This window comes from Mesoplodon mirus, assembly GCF_964341445.2.
Source record: "Mesoplodon mirus genome assembly, chromosome: 11".
NCBI lineage: Eukaryota > Metazoa > Chordata > Mammalia > Artiodactyla > Ziphiidae > Mesoplodon > Mesoplodon mirus.
In genome coordinates this window covers 97,439,941-97,460,437 of record NC_138987.1, presented here as the reverse complement: position 1 = coordinate 97,460,437, position 20,497 = coordinate 97,439,941, and the positions used below count along the sequence as shown (strand labels likewise).

The following is a 20,497-nucleotide window of genomic DNA, read 5'->3' as shown; positions in this document are numbered from 1 at the left end:
GGAGGATTTTAACTATAGAACTAAAGCCGTGTCTTTTTGTACCGTCCTCTGGATTCTAAAGCCCTTCAAGCGAGAACTGCGTCTATCCTGTCATCCTCGGCAAAGGAGCTGAGGGGCCTTCCCTACTGACTGTCGGATGCTCCTGACCTGCCCCTGACTTTCCGAAGACATGACATCACGTAGAGGAGTGTCCTCACGTCCCTCTGGTGGTGGCTGTGGCCCACTTCACTGCACTCTGGGCCCCAGTTCAGACCCTCCTCATCTGTTTAGAACAAGCTGAGAGCTCTTGGCACGCAGACAGGAGTCCGAGGCTCTCAAAGCAGAGTGTCAGGCTGCTCTGCTTTCCAGCTGAAGCAGGTCAGACAAGGATCTCGCTGCTCGCAGCCAAGAAGGTCGGGTGAGGTCACAGGATTCTTCAAAGGCAGGGACCTGGACAAATGAGCTCTTGGCCAGAGCAGAATCTGGACCCTGTGAGGGTTGCTCCAATATACCCAGCCTTAAACACGGCCACCCTGGATGGGGTCTGATGCCAAATCATCACAAATACATAACCCCTCCTGCCAAGACTCTGGGAAATATTTTGCAAAGCTACTTCCACCTGGTTGCTCCCCTCAGGAGCTGGCCTGAAAGAAGGCCCCAGGCCAGCTCAGGACCAGCCTTCGCTGATCTACAGAGGTAAACCCGGAGATCCAGTGAACAAATGTCTCCAACAGAGTCATCAAGCATCTACTGCGTTCCGAGCTCTTGGGAGCTCTTTTTCAGGCTCTGAGGCTACGAACCAGGAGCTTATCTCCAAGTGGAGGAAGGTGACAGTAAGCCAACAAACCCATAAATAAGAAACCAGCAGGTGGGGATGAGAGCAACAGAAGAAATGTCAGGCTGGCTGCTTCAGAATGGGGATTGAGGGAAGGCCAGCCAGAGGAGGGCAACGTTCTGGTTGGGATGGAAAAGCTAAGAAAGGTTAGGGCAGGTGGAGGCTGGAGCCTTCCAGGCAGAGGAAAGAGCCGGTGCAAAGCCTGGAAGGAGCCCAGGAGAGAATGCAGGCCCGTGAGGCTGGAAGGTCTGGGAGGAGAAGCACGCCACCACGCGCTGGGGGGAAGGCAAGGGATCTTGCGTCCTATGTGACAGGAAGCTAAGCCTGACGTGGTAGACAGGGGTGGGAGAGAGAGGGACGGGAGGACGTCTGCATCAAGACCACCCCCTCTGAGGGGTCCCAGGGACACACGGGGCCTGACTGCAGCAGGTAATCGGGCAAGAGAGGCCACTGAGCTGAAGGCCATCCCATCTCAGAGCGAAGACTCCTGAGGTCTGGCAGGCCTCCTTCGACGGCCTTCAAAGGGGTCTCTCGGGCCATCCCAGCCGGTTCCACAGGGAGGCCCCTGGGCCAGGGGCTGCTGCCCCAGGAGGTGGGTTCTCCAGCCCCCTTCTCCTCCTCCCCGCTTTGAGCCCCACTCCTGCTGCTTTCCTTGGTGTCCCACGTGGTGCACGCACCCCAGGCGGGAGGAACAGAGGATGGGTGGCTCTGGTCTCTGTGCGAGTTAGCACCCTCCCCCCCACTGCCGAAGGGCTGCTTCCTAGCGAAGACCACAGGGAAGAAGGCTGTCTGAGGGTTACAGACAGCTGGCCGTGGCAGGATCCCTGAGACGCGGAGACAACATCCGGTTACAACAGAAAAAAAGTTCTCATCATGACCTTCAAGGACCCTTGCAACCTCCTCCCCGGAGCCCAGGTGGTGACTGCCATCCTCTTGCTCCCCACGTGAATGTAGGTTAAATCTGCCCACAACACTTCATTCAAGGCCTAGGGCAAGTCACAAATGCCTTCCAATCCTGCCCTCCATGCCCTCCCATGGCCTAAGGGGATACAGACCAGCAATCGGGACCCTCCCTGGCCTAGCCACCAGCCTGCATCTGTTGCTCTGCCCCCGACTGCAGTCCAACCCCCGTTCCCTGCAGCCAACTAGACCTTCCAGGTATCCCGCTGACTCTGAGCCACACCCTGAGCTTCCCTGGATCAAGGCTCCTGTCGGCTGTTTCCTCCTGTGGGTACCCATTCCTCCCTTCGCTGTTCATTAAAATTCAACCAGTCTTCAAAACCCTGATTTAAAAAACAAAACAAAACAAAACATTTTTTAGACCGGAAGGAATTTCTCTCAAACTCACCGTTGTATTCTAATTATTCAGAGACCAGAGAAGCCCTTAGTTGAATGCAACCCTTTGGAGATGCTCAGAGACTGTGCCTGAGGGAGTTCCATGTCCCAAACCAAAACCTGGTCCATAGCAGGCGCCTGATGTGCATGTTCAGATCTAACTCAATTTAAAGTGTGCTTAATATCTGAGTCCAAAATCTAAATACATGGAAGGAAAGACACAGCTGCCCTCCCCCCTCTCAACCACGCCTGGCCCTGGGCTTGCACACGGGGGGCACATCCTCGATGCTGCAGAACTGACCCGCCCCCAGTAACCTCACACAGAGAGCCCGTCAGGACCAGCTCTTTGCGCCAGGGGTGAACCCAGGCTTGGCCAGGCCTCTCTCTCAGCCTGCACAGGAGTTACTGAAATCACACCCCTCCCAGGAAGTGACCATGGCTCATCGGGTTAAACAGGAAACAGGAAACCTGGCTGCAGAAACCCAAATAACTTAGCATCCCACTCCTGCCAGGGACTGAGATTTCAAGGGCACTGAGTCATAACAGATGCCTTTCTCTGTGTGAGTGTGTTTACACTTCCTCTTTCGCAGGCAGACCTGCTGGCCTCCTCAGCGTTGCTCAGAAGACTCACACACACTTTGCTTGCTTCTGTCCCCACACAGGCTTGGATGCCAGGCTGCTTCTTCTTCTCTTCCCTGGAGACCTCCTAGGCCCTGCTGTAGGAGAGGAGGACCTGTACGCCCACCACCTCCCCACACCCAGCCACAGCTCTCTCCTCTCTCCTCTCTCTCTTTCTCCCCAGAATCAAATCGAACCAATAGGACAAAATCACCCACACAGTCCAACTTCGACAGCTCTTCCCATCGGAAGCACTACTTTGGCCATCTTTCCCCAAGAAATGCAATTGCCTTTATTATTCTCTGTTGCTTATCTTCCCAACTAATGTGTATGGTCTCTGAAGTCAGAATTCATATGTATATTCCCTCATTTGCCACGGAATCCGTGATGCTGTGAGCCTCCGGGCATCTGCTTAACGCACAGGACCGGAATGCAGTGAATGCGTGAACTCGACCCATGGTCATGGAACGCCCACCTGCTCAAAGGCAAGCTGACGACTTGGAGCTTTAAGGAGAGGAGAGGATGTCACATCACAGACAAGGGAGCCACACAGCCTTGAGAATAAGACTAAACTGGGGATTTCACTATCTTGGACACAAAGCATCAGGGTCACAAAGCCAGAGGTCCCGAGTCCAAGGAGAGGCAGGCACATCAATGAATGAGGGAGAATACAGAAAAGGTCTGCCCCCTGCGCAGCTGCCATATGCTCTCGGCCAGCCTACACACATGGTACTCTGGCAACTGGGGGCACCTCCTGGTCCTCTGGACACTGTCCCCAGCATCTCATCAACACTGCCCACGGCATCGGGAGCCCCTATCCGATATTCACTTTTGCTGTTCAGGCAATGGCAGCGCATGGAAAAGATGACCGTGAACAAGCAGGCCCACACAGGTCACCGTCAACTAGCCGACATCAAAGGGGGCCCTAGTTCTCAAAGGAGCCCCGAGGGAAGGTCAATTTGTTTCATCCTTTAAAATCATCTGTCCATACAACCAGACTCCGGAAGAACCTACCCTTTCCCTTAGCTCACGCTCCTGTTTCACACACGCTCTCCTGGCTGACAGGGTACTGGATTAGTGGTTCTTTCTTCTCCATAAGCATCAGGGCAACTGAGACCTAGCACCCATGCCTCCCCCTGACCCTCAGCAGGCTCACAGAAGCATTCAGACACGTCCGTGCTCTGGGTCACATTCTCTGGCTTCACGCTCTCGAGCACCAACAAGATGGGAGGTAGAAGAATGTTGAGTTAAACCTCGAGGTCACCACGAGGCTTGCTTCTCATGCTATTTTTTCCCAGAGAGGGTCACAAGGACATCTGGCTACCTATCAAGTCCAGAGTCCTACAGCTCAAGAGGAGAGAGAGGATTTCAACTCTCGGCCTCAGTGCCTATCAACCCTGGCTTGACCCATGGAGCCAAGCTAGGGAAGGGGCCCAAGCGAGACTCGGCAGGTGACTGGCTGCCATGATAGCAAATGTAAGCAGTTATTTCACTCGAGACAATCTATTTCCAGGGGCAAAGCAAAGCAAAGACCCAAAGAGAACTCACTTCTTCCTCTTCTATGCCAGTCAGATCCCAGAAGTAGCCCAGTTGCATCTGTAATCTCTTCCAGTTTTCGAGAAACATGGTAGCTTAAAAAGAAAGGAAAAAATTCGATTAATTCTGAGCACCCTCAGGGTTCCCCAAGGGAGGATAAACTTATACATTTCAAATTTAGGGACTTGCTTTAAAGCATTGATTCCCTTCCCCAACCCCAACTTCTATCTGGGACAACTGAAAATACTCCACATCCAGGAGAGCCCAAGAGATATATTTAAAGGGAGACACACACACACACACACACACACACACACACACACACACACACACACTTTCCCTATTTCTAGGTTATAAGAAAAGGGTAAACACTGATCTCAATAAATGAAGGAAGAACAGAAGGATAAAGGAAGGAAGAATGGAAGGGTTTGATGGTTTGTGGTCTTTTTTGACAAACCTCATCTTCCCTATACGCTCCCTCTTCCTGCACCTTCCTCAGCCCTCTCACTTTTTTCTCCATCTTTCTGTCCCCAGCACAACTTCCCTTCTCTGGGCCCACGTCACCTCATTCTGCGGTTATGTAACATCTCCGAGTCGTTCTACCTGAGTCCAGGGTCTCAGTGCCCCGCCCCCCATCCCGCATGCAGCTGGAAGACGCATCTCCCCAAAGGGCCATTCACTCATTATTCCATTTGTTTAGCAAAGACTCGTTGAATGCCTACCGTCCCGACACGTTGGTTAGCCTGCCTTCTCCACCCACAGCCCTTGAAGGGCAGCCCAACGTGCTCCAGAAAGAACCAGCCCCCTCCGCCCTATAGCCATGGCTTCTTATGCCAGGATTGGACACCTGACCCAGAGCCCACTCATGGGCCAATCGGATTCCCTCTTTTGAAAATTGAAACTAAGAGACACAAAGAGAAGCAGAAATGGGACGAACCATGCAGCACGTGAAAGAAGGAGAGAGGTTTCTGATTCCTCCTTCCCGCTCCAGTTGCCTAGGGGCCTGGCTATATTTAATTTCCTGCATCCATGAGCTTGCTTCTTACTTTCTTATGATCTCTTATTATTCAAGCAAGCTTGAATGAATTCCCAATAAAAAAAAAAACCAAAAAACAAAAAAACTAGACCTGAGGTACCTTCAATATACAAAACAATGTTCTAGACATCGTGAGGAAGATTAGGTAAATCTGATGTGGATTTTGCTCTCAAGTTGTTTAGTCTACGAGAAGAGATTTTACGTAACTACAGTACAAGGTATAATGTGATCAGGGCCTTAAGATGACCCAGATAAAAGGCTGGGGGCATGCAGAAGAGAGGGTGCCAGCTGCCAGAGCACCTGAGCTGAGCCTTGAAGAGCAATGGCATTTGGGCAGTGCAGAGGGGCAGGGAGAGGGAGGATCCCAACACCCCCCCCAAACTTTCAATGGGTCCCTATTGTCTAGACTCTTCCCTCTGGATACAGGGACCTTGGGTATCTGGCCCAGCCCATCTGTCCACATCTATTCCCACCATTTGTCAGCACACACCTCACACCTGCATTGCTGATGCAGGCATCGCCTCGCTGTCCTCTTCATCCCCAGCTTTTGCAAACTGTGCCCTCTCCCACGCTACCCTCCAGGGCTGCCCTCCTCCATTCATGACCAGCTCATCCTTTCCTGACCGAGTCCCATAAGGTCAGCCTCCCAGGCGCCCATTCCTCTGCACTCCTAACACCCTTAGATCTGGTGCCCTGGAAGAGGCGGGGGCGTGGCAGTCCCTGGGGCCACCCCTACCTTTCTACTCCACCCCTGGTGAGAGCCTGGGTGCCCTCCACTACCTCTCGCACTGGACTGTCGGCTACCATTCAGGTCTGCGGCGTAGTAACAGGACCGCAAACTCTTCTTTGGCTCGTACCTGCCTCTGTTCACCTGGGAACAGCACCGGGCTGAGCAAAACAAACACCCACCTGCTGGCTGAACGTATGGTTACTTAAAGCTACATTTGTTTCACTTGGCGCTATGCTAGCTACTAGCTGCATCGTGGTACACGGATCTGTATCTTTTCTCCCTGGGATTTGAGACCTTGTCGGATGGGTACCCCACCTCCCGACCCTGGCCTTGGCCTGGGGATGGTCTCTGAACAAGGAGTACGCCCCTCCTTTTCCTGCCCTCTTCTCAGTGACCGAGGAGGGCTCCGCACACAGACCGAGGTCTCCGTGAAGGAGAGAAGTCAGACTGGGAACAGAGGACGGGGCAACAGGGTCACTGAGGGGGAGTCACGGGGACACGGAGGACCGTCGTGGCCACGGAGGGCAGCTCACAGCTCCTGGTGGAAATCACGCCCAGGCACCACACGGTGTGCTCTGCAGGCACATCCCACTGACGGTCACGGGAACACTAGGGTGCAGGTATCACTTCACCCGCTTGAGAGATGAGGACAGTGATGCTCCAAGGTGGAGGACCAACGCCATCCCAGGCTAACTCAGCACCTCGGCTAAGAGGACTGACTTCAGTGACACAGGGCTGGGCATGTTGGCTGGCACAGGGCGGGACTGGGACCCACGGTTAGGACTGCCTGACCCTGAAGTCACTGTCCTGAACCTCATCTCTTTACTTCTCCCTTCCCTACTTTTCAATAGGGCTTCACCCTCTTTCCAAAGTTCCCTGGAGTTTGAAGCCAGAACCCTGGAGGAGCTGGGCCTGACTGCTCTGCTGGTCCCGGGTCCTGCTGAGCCGTCTCAGGGACCCCTGTTCCCGCCCCACCAGCAGCCCCATCGCTCTCTCTCCGTGGAGAATCACTTATTCTCCCAACCTTCTCCCTGGAAAGCTTGGGCCCTGGCCCAGGCCCACCCAGCAGAGCACCAGTGATCATAACAATCATGTCATGACAGGCATTACTATTATTATTACTGTTTTAACCTCTTTATTGGAGTATCGTTGCTTTACAATGGTGTGTTAGTTTCTGCTGTATAACAAAGTGAATCAGTTATACACGTACATATGTTCCCGTATCTCTTCCCTCTTGCGTCTCCCTCCCACCCTCCCTATCCCACCCCTCCAGGCAGTCACAAAGCACCGAGCTGATCTCCCTGTGCTATGCGGCTGACTCCCTCTAGCTATCTATTTTATGTCTCGTAGTGTATATATGTCCATGCCTCTCTCTCACTTTGTCCCAGCTTACCCTTCCCCCTCCCCGTGTTCTCAAATCCATTCTCTAGGTCTTTATTCCCGTCTTACCCGTCTTACCCCTAGGTTCTTCATGACCTTTTTTTTTTTCTTAGATTCCATATGTATGTGCTAGCATACGGTATTTGTTTTTCTCTTTCTGACTTACTTCACTCTGTAGGACAGACTCTAGGTCCATCCACCTCGCTACAAATAACTCAGTTTCGTTTCTTTTTATAGCTGAGTAATACTCCATTGTATATATGTGCCACATCTTCTTTATCCATTCATCTGTTGATGGACACTTAGGTTGCTTCCATGTCCTGGCTATTGTAAAAAGAGCTGCAATGAACATTTTGGTACATGACTCTTTTTGAATTATGGTTTTCTCAGGGTATATGCCCAGTAGTGGGATTGCTGGGTCATATGGTAATTCTATTTTTAGTTTTTTAAGGAACCTCCATACTGTTCTCCATAGTGGCTGTATCAATTTACATTCCCACCAACAGTGCAAGAGGGCTCCCTTTTCTCCACACCCTCTCCAGCATTTATTGTTTGTAGATTTTTTGATGATGGCCATTCTGACTGGTGTGAGATGATATCTCATTGTACTTTTGATTTGCATTTCTCTAATGATTAGTGATGTTGAGCATTCTTTCATGTGTTTGTTGGCACTCTGTATATCTTCTTTGGAGAAATGTCTATTTAAATCTTCTGCCCATTTTTGGATTGGGTTGTTTGGTTTTTTGTTATTGAGCTGCATGAGCTGCTTGTAAATTTTGGAGATTAACCCTTTATCAGTTGCTTCATTTGCAAATATTTTCTCCCATTCTGAGGGTTGTCTTTTGGTCTTGTTTATGGTTTCCTTTAATGTGCAAAAGCTTTTAAGTTTCATTAGGTCCCATGTGTTTATTTTTGTCTTTATTTCCATTTCTCTAGGAGGTGGGTCAAAAAGGATCTTGCTGTGATTTATGTCATAGAGTGTTCTGCCTATGTTTTCCTCTAAGAGTTTTATAGTGTTTGGCCTTACATTTAGGTCTTTAATCCATTTTGAGTTTATTTTTGTGTATGGTGTTAGGGAGTGTTCTAATCTCATCCTTTTACATGTACCTGTCCACTTTTCCCAGCACCACTTATTGAAGAGGCTGTCTTTTCTCCACTGTATATTCTTGCCTCCTTTATCAAAGATAAGGTGACCATATGTGCGTGGGTTTATCTCTGGGCTTTCTATCCTGTTCCATTGATCTATATTTCTGTTTTTGTGCCAGTACCATACTCTCTTGGTTACTGTAGCTTTATAGTCTGAAGTCAGGGAGTCTGATTCCTCCAGCTCCAATTTTCGCTCTCAAGATTGCTTTGGCTATTCGGTGTCTTTTGTGTTTCCATACAAATTGTGAAATTTTTTGTTCTAGTTCTGTGAAAAATGCCAGTGGTAGTTTGATAGGGATTGCATTGAATCTGTAGATTGCTTTGGGTAGTAGAGTCATTTTCACAATGTTGATTCTTCCAATCCAAGAACATGGTATATCTCTCCATCTATTTGTATCATCTTTAATTTCTTTCATCATTGTCTTATAATTTTCTACATACAGGTCGTTTGTCTCCTTAAGTAGGTTTATTCCTAGATATTTTATTCTTTTTGTTGCAATGGTAAATGGGAGTGTTTCCTTGATTTCACTTTCAGATTTTTCATCATTAGTGTATAGGAATGCAAGAGACTTCTGTGCATTAATTTTGTATCCTGCTACTTTACCAAATTCATTGATTACCTCTAGTAGTTTTCTGGTAGCATCTTTAGGATTCTCTATGTATAGTATCATGTCATCTGCACACAATGACAGCTTTACTTCTTCTTTTCTGATTTGGATTCATTTTATTTCTTTTTCTTCTCTGATTGCTGTGGCTAAAACTTCCAAAACTATGTTGAATAATAGCGGTGAGAGTGGGCAACCTTGTCTTGTTCCTGATCTTAGAGGAAACAGTTTCAGTTTTTCACCATTGATGAGGATGTTGGCTGTTGGTTTGTCATATTTGGCCTTTATTATGTTGAGGAAAGTTCCCTTTATGCCTACTTTCTGCAGGGTTTTTATCATAAATGGGTGCTGAATTTTGTCAAAAGCTTTTTCTGCATCTATTGAGATGATGATATGGTTTTTTCCTTCAGTTTGTTAATATGGTGTATCACATTGATTGATTTGCGTAGATTGAAGAATCCTTGCATTCCTGGGATAAACCCCACTTGATCGCGGTGTATGATCATTTTAATGTGCTGTTGGATTCTGTTTGCTAGTATTTTGTTGAGGATTTTTGCATCTATGTTCATCAGTGATATTGGCCTGTAGTTTTCTTTCTTTGTGACATCTTTGTCTGGTTTTGGTATCAGGGTGATAGTGGCCTCGTAGAATGAGTTTGGGAGTGTTCCTCCCTCTGCTATATTTTGGAAGAGTTTGAGAAGGATAGGTGTTAGCTCTTCTCTAAATGTTTGATAGAATTCGCCTGTGAAGCCATCTGGTCCTGGGCTTTTGTTTGTTGGAAGATTTTTAATCACAGTTTCAATTTCAGTGCTTGCGATTGGTCTGTTCATATTAAAAATAATAGTAAACGTTTAACAAGAAACATTTACTATTATTTTTAATTGTAATTTGTAGGCAGCCATGCCTAAGGGATCTTGGTTGCTGTAAACAAATACACAATCGCATAAAACACACAGCAAGGCTGTTAAAATAACAAAATCAAACCCTAAGCCAGGAAGCGCTGACACAGTCCCACCGTATTTGCTTTCCCTGCACTGATGCTATGTGAGAGGAAGTTAGGGGAGCTGGGGGTGGTGAAACGGTCGCAGACCTCACAAGGGGTGGGAGGTATCTATTCATCCATCACAGAGAGGAGGGAAGGTACAGCAGAAAACCAAGTTTCCCCATGACCAGGAATCACGCATCCCAGGAGAGGTCTTGAGGGACTGTGGACCAGAGTCAGGAAGCTTCAGCTGCTCAGTCACAGTAATATCTGCCAGACAGATTCATGGGAATGAGGGGTGCAGCATATCAAAGCATGAGTGTGTATTTTGCGCTCCGATCGGTTCAAATGGATTTGGGGTGATTACAAGACACCGCCTTTTGACAAGCAGGCACAGAGCCGCCTGGCACCGCCTGGGCCACAAGCTGCAACTTCAGTTTGCTCTCCTGACCCTTCCTGTGAACAGTTCCAGAGCTACACGGCCACAAGCGCCCTGTCCTCCGACTCCCTGCCTCTCTTCTGTGGGCTGACGCTGCCCACACTCCTGGGTAGTGGTCCTTCTCCCTGGGAGAACAGAGTCTCTGCTGGACACCTTCCTCGGTGGCCTGGTCATGCGGGAATCTTTCCAGCTCGGTTCCGTCTCCACCCATGTAGAGGTGCCCGCAGGGGACAGAGGCCACTGGGACCAGTTCTGGCAGCAGTGCTAGAACACACCTCGCCTCTCTCCTGCTCACACTCCCGGGATGTGTGACTCACGGCCCCATCCTGGTGTGTCCTCCAGGCCCCCTGGAATCACGGATAAACCTAGCAGCTTCTGCAGCAGGACAGTGGCCCTGCCGGTCTGTAATCCGATGGGAAAGATGAGGGCCTGCACTGGATGGATGAGTGAAAGGCAGGCTGCTACTCCCAACGGGCTGAAACATATCCCCTTGGTCCCTTCCTTAATACCTGTGGGTGTGTCTTCTTAGAAATGTTCAGTGACCGCGGGGTGGTTATTCCAGGTTATCCCAGTTTGTAAGAATAGAAGTGTGTGTGTGTACACGTGTGCATGCGTGTGCTTATAGTCAGATAGCTGTGGCCCAGAGAAAGTTTATTATCCCAAGACTCTGGGGGGAAGGGAGGAGGAGGAAAATGAAGGAACTATTTGTTCCTTCCTTCACAGATCCCTTTGGTGAGAATATTGAAAACATCCCTCTGGCATTAAGTAAAATCTCTGCAGTCTACACTCGCCTTGTTCCGGGAATTGCACTGAGCATGGAGGCAAGAGACCAGGTCTGGACCCACCTTTACCCCCAGCTAACTCCGTGACTGTGGCAGTCACCCCACCACTCTGAGTGTGACACCAAATGACATCTAGGACTTTCCATGTCTTAGGAGATGTACCTGGAGGTACCTATGAGTGTGTTAGGAGTTTTCAAAGCATGCATGGGTTCAATCTCCAAATAAATCCTACATGAGATTAATACCAGATTCACATTACTCTATCTCTTTAAAAATATATATATATAAAGCCACGGAGGATATTCTTAGTTCTATTCACGTGTATGAGTAAAGGAGAGAAATCTATTGTCCCTAAAAATGCTTTTTAAGATATAAGGACCAAATACTAAGGAAGTAAACCGAGGGATATGGGCTTTAGAGCTTGGTCACTGTACCCATTTAAAGGTACCCCCCCACAGAAGCAAGCCTCATGGTGACAACTTACCCCACAGAGCCATGAAGATGGAGAAGAAGACAGTGGCAGGGTTGTCAAACAGGTGGCTGGCCTGCGCCGTTCCACAGGCTGAGCTGAGGTTCCAGTAGTCACAGGACTTGTCACACAGGGGACACATGGTGAAGGCATTCTGTTGGTCACACATCTCTTTGCTGCAGAAGACAGAGGCTGCTGGGTCAGGGGGGCTCCAGCAGGACCCTTCCCAAGCCCATCACCCCCAAAACAGCTCCCACTTCCGAATCCCTGCTTGAGCTTATCAACTCCAACAGCGAGATGTGTTAGAGAGTTGGAATTGGATTCTTCCCTTTGGAAGTGTTATTCTTATATCTTGTCTTAAAAAATGAATGGGCTACCTTTGGAGGTATGGAGCCCCCCGTCACTAAAAGTGGCCCAACAGAAAGTTAGTGACCATCTATCAGAGATGCTGTTCATTGGACAATGCCACATAAAGTCCATTCAAAATGTGCTGAGTCTATGGGGCTGGTGGGGCGCATCAACAATTGTGAATAAATCACCCATCAGAGGTTAGATTCCATTGTCCTCATTCAAGCATGGGCTGTCTCATCAGTGATAAGGCTGGTCACACAGAGGAACAAACACGAATGTGAAGCTAAACAAACACGAGTGTGCGGCTGAACCAACACAATTCCTTCCTCTGGAAGGAGAAGCCATGTGAAAAAGAATGGAGTCAGGTGGCTGGAAGCCCATTTCTAAGTGCATCAGCCATGTGACCGTTTGTAGAAGGGGAATTAGTAACCTCAACTTAATAAGAATTATCACAGACCTAGAGAACAAATGTATGGATACCAAGGGGGAAAGGGGGGATGGGATGAATTGGGAGATTAGGATTGACATATATACACTATTGATATTATGTATAAAACAGATAACTAATGAGAACCTGCTGTATAGCACAGGGAACTCTACTCAATGCTCTGTGGTGACCTAAATGGAAAGGAAATCCAAGCAAGACGGGATATGTGTATACATATAACTGATTCACTTTGCTGTACAGCAGAAACTAACACAACCTTGTAAAGCAACTATATTCCAATAAAAATTCTAAAAAAAAAAAAACTTTAAGCAAAAAGAAAAAAAAAGAATAATCGTAACCATGAAGTGGGATGAGGGAGGCCAGAAGAATAAGGTAAACTCTTCCAAAGTCTAGATTCCAAGATACTTGGAGAACCAAGAACTAGTCAAATAACCATCACCTATATTCTCACCTATTTTCAGTGTATTTCTATTACAGGACTCATGAATATATTTGAAATTCCATTCATTCGTTAGGTGATTAGCTGGGCCCAATAAATTTAGGCTCATCAGAGTGCTTGCAAATAAGAACCGAAGGATTCTCGGCCCTAACTGGCTTCCCCAGTAACCCTCCACACTACATTCTGGTAGGAAAAATGAATGAACTCATCACTCTGGTGTGTAATATTCCCCCTGGGGGATGGGTAAATGGCTAAGCTCATGGTTTTGGGAAAAAGGGTGGAGAACTGGCCATTTCATGAAAACGAAGCACTGGCTGTTCTCACAGAGCAGCTGGAACCACAGTGATGGGGCCGCAGGGGACCCCAGGCTGAAACCACAGCTGGGTTTCCTCCGGAAACAGGCAGCAGAGGGCGCCACCGAGCACGGTACAGTCGGAGGCCGCCTCCGGCAGAGGGAGCTGGTACCTGGGTGCTGAAGCCTGGGATTAGATGAAACCCAAAAGCCGACAGGATGCCTGAGTCTAGCTCCCCATCGCTAAGCAGTCGAAAGGTTTCACCGAGGGCTGTCACTGTCTGTCAAGTCCCAGCTTTCAGGTTTGTTTTTAATGAGCCACGGCACGGAAGGCCTTCTGTGTGAGAGAATGGAAACTCTAGGTCTCCGAGGATAAATTCCAGTTCCGCTACTGACTCGCCGCTAAGCTCTCCATTGGCAAGTGTCAAGAGTGGCGACTCGCTCACATAGACAATATTAAATAGTAATTTCTTAATAATAAGTTCAGCCGTGCTAGCTTCACCTGGGCATGCGCTTGTTGGTAACCGGAGAGTAAGGTTTATTTTAAGTCTTCTGGGTCAGACACATGTTGGCTGCCAGGTGGAGGAGTTGCTGCTTTTGGAGAGGAGAGTACCTCTTAGAAAACAGACTCACGTGGAAAACAGTGGGTCTGCACAAAGTCTAGTAAAGAGCTTTGTTTCTAAGCCATTTCTGAGAAGACATGAGTTCTCGTGCTGCGGAGGGTTTTTTTTTTTTACACATAGAAGGGGGTGGAATCCTAGAACACCTAATCTCAATCAAAACTAGTCAATGCTAAAAGGTCAGGAGTTAAGAAGTATTAGCCACCAACTTGGCGCACTTTGAAACTTAAGGGCTGTGTACATTATTGGCTTTAAAATTAGAATGCAGTCAACTGCCAATCATTTGTACAAAATGGCAGTCACGGTACATGGATACTCCTCACATCTTTTAAGTTTGGAGTCAGAATGCTCTACGTGTATTGGGTTGGGGTTTTTTGTTTCATCTTTTGGGTTTTTTGATGCAAGCAATTTGAACAGAATTCTGGAGAAATTCTGCCTTAGGATGACATTAAAAGGATTCTATAGTCTCTGAAAGAGGCTGCCTCTAGACAAGCTGAAAGATGGGGGAAGCTGCCCTAGAACTGACGTCAGGTCTGGGTCATTCACTAGCTGCATTCACCACAGATTCCTAGTTCGAAGTAACAGTGGTTATAAATGCAGTGGTGTATTTCTTCAATCTATCATTTTCTCTATGAAGCAGAAAAAGGTTGATGAATGGGCTGACCATCAGGTGAACCAAGACCCCAGAGTGGGTGGTGTCCTCAATGAGTGACCCACTGCTCACAGGTCAGGTGACACAGGGCTGTACTAGCCACAAAGGGAGGCAATTATTCAGGAAATTCAGACAGAACATCTGCTATTAAGGTCTCAGATCTAAACTAACCAATTTTTGAAAATATGGTTTAGATTAATCAGCTTTAAAAAAATGCTCCAGTCTTTCCTAGGCGTGTAAGCAAATGGAGAACAAATGCAACCAACCCCTGGCTAAGTCAAGGAAGGTTCTATAGATGTATCGTGCACATATGGAATTATTATTTACAAGTGACGCTTGTGTCTCACATATCAAAGTTCTTGGCGATACAAGGTACCATTTAAAGTTCCACATGATGTAACTTTTCTGGTTTTGATGCTGTACTGTAGTTACATAAGACAACATCACTGGCGGAAACTGGATGAAGGGTACCCTGGGCCCTCTGCACTATTTTTACCACTTCCTGTGAATCTATACCGTTTTCAAAATAAAGCATTTTCTAAAGTGATACACAGATACTAAATTCCAGGCTTAATGCCAAAATTAGAAACCTTTAAAATAATCCCAGGAGGAGTGCAAGTTTTTTGTGGTTTTTTTTGCGGTACACGGGCCTCTCACTGCTGTGGCCTCTCCCGTTGTGAAGCACAGGCTCCGGACGCGCAGGCTCAGCGGCCATGGCTCACGGGCCCAGCCGCTCCGCGGCATGTGGGATCTTCCCGGACCGGGGCACAAACCCGTGTCCCCTGCATCGGCAGGCAGACTCTCAACCACTGCGCCACCAGGGAAGCCCCGCAAGTTTTTAATCATGCTTAGGAGTGGCTGATAGACACAGACCCTAGAAGAGTACTATTCGTTTGGATTCAGTATTGGGACTTAGAGGCTATTCCTCTGTTGATGAGGATTGGTAGTTTGTGAGTTTTTGCCAGGTGTAGAGCTTGGACTTTTGATAGACATACAATTACGATTAAGGGGCAGTTCTCAAAACCTTCTTCATAGTATGCTTAAGTTTTTCTATTTCCACCTTCCTGATTTGCCACACCCTACTCTGAAAAACTGGCAACCAAAATTTCAAATTTTATAATAGCCAATTTCAAACCTTTCTGTTATAGAAAGTTATAAAACAGTTTAAAAAAAATTTACCACAGATTCCAGTATGTGAGTATATACGTACCCGCTCCTCACAAAACACTTATATCACTAAATTAACTGTCATGAAACAGTTCTGATACTTCCATCTCGTGATGACTACTCATATTATATTTCATTCTACTCTGTCCTACCTTATTTTAGTTCATTTAAAAGGTAACGATTAGGGCTTCCCTGGTGGCGCAGTGGTTGAGAGTCCGCTTGCTGATGCAGGGGACACGGGTTCGTGCCCCGGTCCGGGAAGATCCCACATGCCGCGGAGCGGCTGGGCCCGTGAGCCATGGCCGCTGAGCCTGCGTGTCCGGAGCTGTGCTCTGCAACGGGAGAGGCCACAGCAGTGAGGGGCCCGCATACCGCAAAAAAAAAAAAAAAAAAAGGTAACGATTAAATTGATTCTATAATCCATTAATGGGCTGCTATCCACAGCTCGTAAAACGTCACACACTCCAGGATGTCTGCAATGGTAAAGATCACATTTTACACACATCTAAACCTGCACATACCTGGGTGTCCACACATGTGCATAGATAAATGACTTTGCAGGTTGTGTAGACCATGGTCACGTCCAGCCGCAGTGGTCACTGTCACATGCATTCCCGTGTGGAGAACCAGGGCACAAGTTCTAAGTCCTGATGTCAACCAGCACACAGATGCCCTACCCGCCGCGCTGAGTTGGTTCGAGGTGCATATGGTATGGAGTCCCCAGCTTGGATCAACCTGAGGGCCAGCTCCCCAGGGATCCCAACCGGGCAACTGAGCCGTTTTTTCTGAGACTGAACCAGGTGGGGCCGGTTGGAGCAACTGGGCTGCAGGGGAGGGTAAGGGCCCTCAGGAAGACTGCACCGCTTACTGGAAAAAGCAAAGACCTTGGAGCAGGTGGAACTCAAATCCCAACCCTGACAATGATTAATTGCTGAAGTTGGACAAGTGACCTCAGGTAGCATCCAGGTCTCCATCTCTCTGAGGTGAGAATACCTATTGTTGACAACACTGATCTCTACAGGATCAAAGAAACAGCACACAGAAACCACCTAGCACCATGCCTGGTACAACTGAGACCAGGAATCTGGTAAGTGCTCGTGCTTCCTTCATGCTGCACGAGGCGGAGCCCGGAAAACACAGCTCCTGTGACCAAGGTCCCAGAATGCCAGTCCCGAACCCGGAACGGATGACACCACAGGTTTTATACACAAACATATCCAAACCCTTGTCTCTCATACCAAGGTATTGAGCTTTATTCTAACTACTAACACGGCCATCTCCAGTGTCCCTAACCTGCAATAGCTTTTCTATAGAGCGACATAATGGAAGATCACCTGGTTCCTGCCACTGGTGGATACGCTTTCCTCAAAGAGCACAGCTCTTGCCCATTTCTTCGGGGTGGCCCCGACTTCCCCCATCCCTAACCCCAACTGTCGTGGACACCCGCAGGCTGCCCAGTGTCCCCATCCCCCAGGCTACTGAGGGAGCATCCCTGCTGGCACAGTGTCATCCTGCCCCCAAGCCACGACTGGTTGACCCAGAGCCTCTACCTAAGCCAAAAGGAGTCAACAGGGCTCCTTCACTTGGGACCAATCGAGTATAAAGCTCTCAGGGATGACACCCATGAGCTACAAGCAGCAGTGTTTACATCCAATGGAGAAACTCTGCAGTGAAACAAATAAATACTAGAAATAATCAAAGACAGGCAGTAAACAGAAGGAGTCCCTATTTCCATAGTCCCTTGGGCTAGCCATGTGCCTGCCACTGGGTCCCTTGAGGGCCCCCCGAAACCCTGAGGATAAATTCCCTTTTTCTGCGTATGTTAGTTCACATGCATTTCTATCACTTGCAACTGAAGGAGTATTAAAATACACAAATGAGGGAATTCCCTGGCAGTCCAGTGGTTAAGACTCCCCGCTTCCACTGCAGGCGGCCCGGGTTCAGTCCCTGGTCGGGGAACTAAGATCCCGCATGGCTCGAGGCATGGCCAAAAGAAAAAAAAAGTGAAATGCATAAAGAATGCTTCCGTTTGCAAAGCCAGTTCTGGAGATGGTAAGAGATTTAAATTCTAAATATTGGCTAAGTGTCTCAAACTCTATTTCCACATATATTGATTCATTCGACAATAATTTATTAATACTTTGCTGTGTGCCAGACGCTGTCTACTTTAGTCCTCACAACACCACCATGAAGTAGGTGTTATTATGACCATTTCACAGCCAAGGAAACCAAGAGTCAGGGAGTGAGGTACCCAGTCACACAGCTACTAGGTAACACATTCAGTCCTAAAGGATGCTCTTTTTAAGTCCCTATTTTCTTTGTAGGATCTCTCTTCTCCATCAGGATCAACCTTTGTCCCATGTCTTGGATCCCCAAGAGCCCAGCTACGGGGCCTGTCACCTCCTGCAGTTTCTGACATCCTGAGCCAGAGCTGAGGCTTCCTCAGCTCCAGAGCTGCCTGCTTCTGCAGACAGCCTCACAGCATCTTATCCCAGCAGCGTCTGACCACATAGATGCCATCTCTATCCAATATCACTCAACACTTCCTGCCTTGGGTCATCTGGGAAACTAAAGGGAAAAAGTCATGAAATTGAGGGGGAAAAAAGCTTTTCTCAGTCATGATTTCTTTTTCATCAGTTTTCAGACCCTGCCCAATCAGACCCTGGTCCTGGAGAAGAGCTTGACCAGGAAAGGAAGTGGCCACACCCAGCGTGGCTCTGAGCTGTTCCCAGAATCTGTTGCTCCCAGACCTCTCAAGAGGGAAGTGACAAGTGACCTGCTGCGTGGTAAGGAAAGTGGGAAGGAGAAGGACAAAGGGTGAGGCTTTGGAAGGAGGCGTCTGAAATGTACAATGTACTTGCAACTGGGGTGAAACTCCAAACGCCTGACACGTGAGAACTGAGCCTTCCGTTAAAACCAACTCACCTGGGAATATCTTCTTCGATCGTTGCACATCCATAAAGAAACACGATGACCCCGATGACGGATGATGGGATGAGGAAGGATGTATATAATCCCAGCCAGGCAAAGTACAGTCCAATTTTTTCTCCAAAATACTTTCTGGAAAAGGAAGAAAACAAAACATACTGAGAAGATCATAGAGTTTCCTTCTTTCTGTTTGCTCTAAACCTGAGAATGGGTTGAAAAAAATGGAAAGGGACCAAAGTTACATGGGGAACAGGGGACCTCAGCACAAGGAATCAGCAACTGGTCTTTTCCGAAATGAATCACATTCCATTAGAATCACATATACACACCTGTCCTGGCTGTTCGTGTAAAGTAGCTGCAAGAAGGAACCCAGCCCTAACAGCAAACTGAAAAAAATGCCACACATTTTGGCATCTTTACCAGACAAACATGAATAACATATCGGCATTTCATGAGTGCCATAGTATTCAACCCACAGAAAAACACACCTTTTTGAAACTAGCTTATTTAAACAAAACACACAAATTTTGGGGCATGTATACTGATATATACAAACCAACAAAGATACACTCATAGAAAAATGACTAGAAGAAATTCGATAAAATATGAGTCATGGTTTCTTTAGCTGATGGGATTATGGGTGGTTTTTATTTCTTTATTTTTTTTTATCTTTCTGCATTTTTTAACTTTCTACTTTGTTCATGAATTACTTTTAAAATAAAAAATGATTTCTTTTAAAAAGAAAAGGTACTAATCCACATCTTTTTGTTCCCCACTTCATAAAGTTAGTAAATGATCACATAAAGCCTCTGAAAAGGGGTTTTCCTTTTCCCTCAGATAAATATTGATTATGGATACCTGATGAGAAAAATACAACCCACAGAGGAGACGTATATTCTATTTCTCACGAGCCTCTGATATAAACCACAGAGGGAAATGGGAACCCAGCCCACCCGTTGATGGAAGGACCAGAGAATAAGAGGAACAAATAAAATCTATGTATCCACCACCAGAATGCTGCTTCCACACAGGATAAAGACACTTCCAGGAAATATAGCTTCCACCCTAACAACAAAAATCTGTTAAATCAAAACTTTTCGTGAGCCCATCAGGGAGTGGACGTTGCAAGATAACCAGGTGAGCTGAAATGACAAGCTCCTCCAAGGCAAGATGGGACACACGGCAGTTTTGTGTTTGGCAGAGCATGGGAAGGAAAGGCAGTCACCATAAAAGTGAGTGAGGAGGGGCTTCCCTGGTAGCTCAATGGTTGAGAATCTGTCTGCCAATGCAGGGGACACAGGTTCGAGCCCTGGTCCGGGAAGATCCCACATGCCGTGGAGCAGCTAAGCCCGTGCGCCACAACTACTGAGCCTGTGCTCTAGAGCCCGCAAGCCACCGTGCCACAACTACTGAAGCCCGTGTGCCTAGAGCCTGTGCTCCGCAACAAGAGAAGCCACTGCAATGAGATGCCCACGAACCGCAACGAAGAGTAGGCCCCGCTCGCTGCAACTAGAGAAAGCCCACGTGCAGCAACAAAGACCCAACACAGCCAAAAATAAACAAATGAATAAATTTATTTTTAAAAAAGTGAATGAGAAGAAATAGCTAAAAATTTTAAGGCTCTGGAAATTGAGTATAGGTCAGCATGACAGATTAGAATAACTGGGAGCTCCAGACACAAGAAGATTTTGCACTCAAGATCCTATCCAACGACCACCACCTGGTTAC

The 20,497-nt window shown here is 47.6% G+C and overlaps 1 protein-coding gene across 1 annotated transcript in view; it reads right to left on the bottom strand.

Annotated features, from left to right (window-relative positions):
- ANO2 (anoctamin 2) overlaps positions 1 to 20,497 on the bottom strand; it is a gene marked incomplete at both ends in the record, with an annotated part of 328,154 nt that overhangs the window by 154,766 nt on the left and 152,891 nt on the right. Inside the window, 3 exons of the mRNA XM_082634789.1 lie at positions 4,316 to 4,398; positions 11,888 to 12,048; positions 18,767 to 18,901. Coding sequence (XP_082490915.1) covers positions 4,316 to 4,398; positions 11,888 to 12,048; positions 18,767 to 18,901 — 379 coding nt within the window. The remainder of the gene's footprint in view (positions 1 to 4,315; positions 4,399 to 11,887; positions 12,049 to 18,766; positions 18,902 to 20,497) is intronic.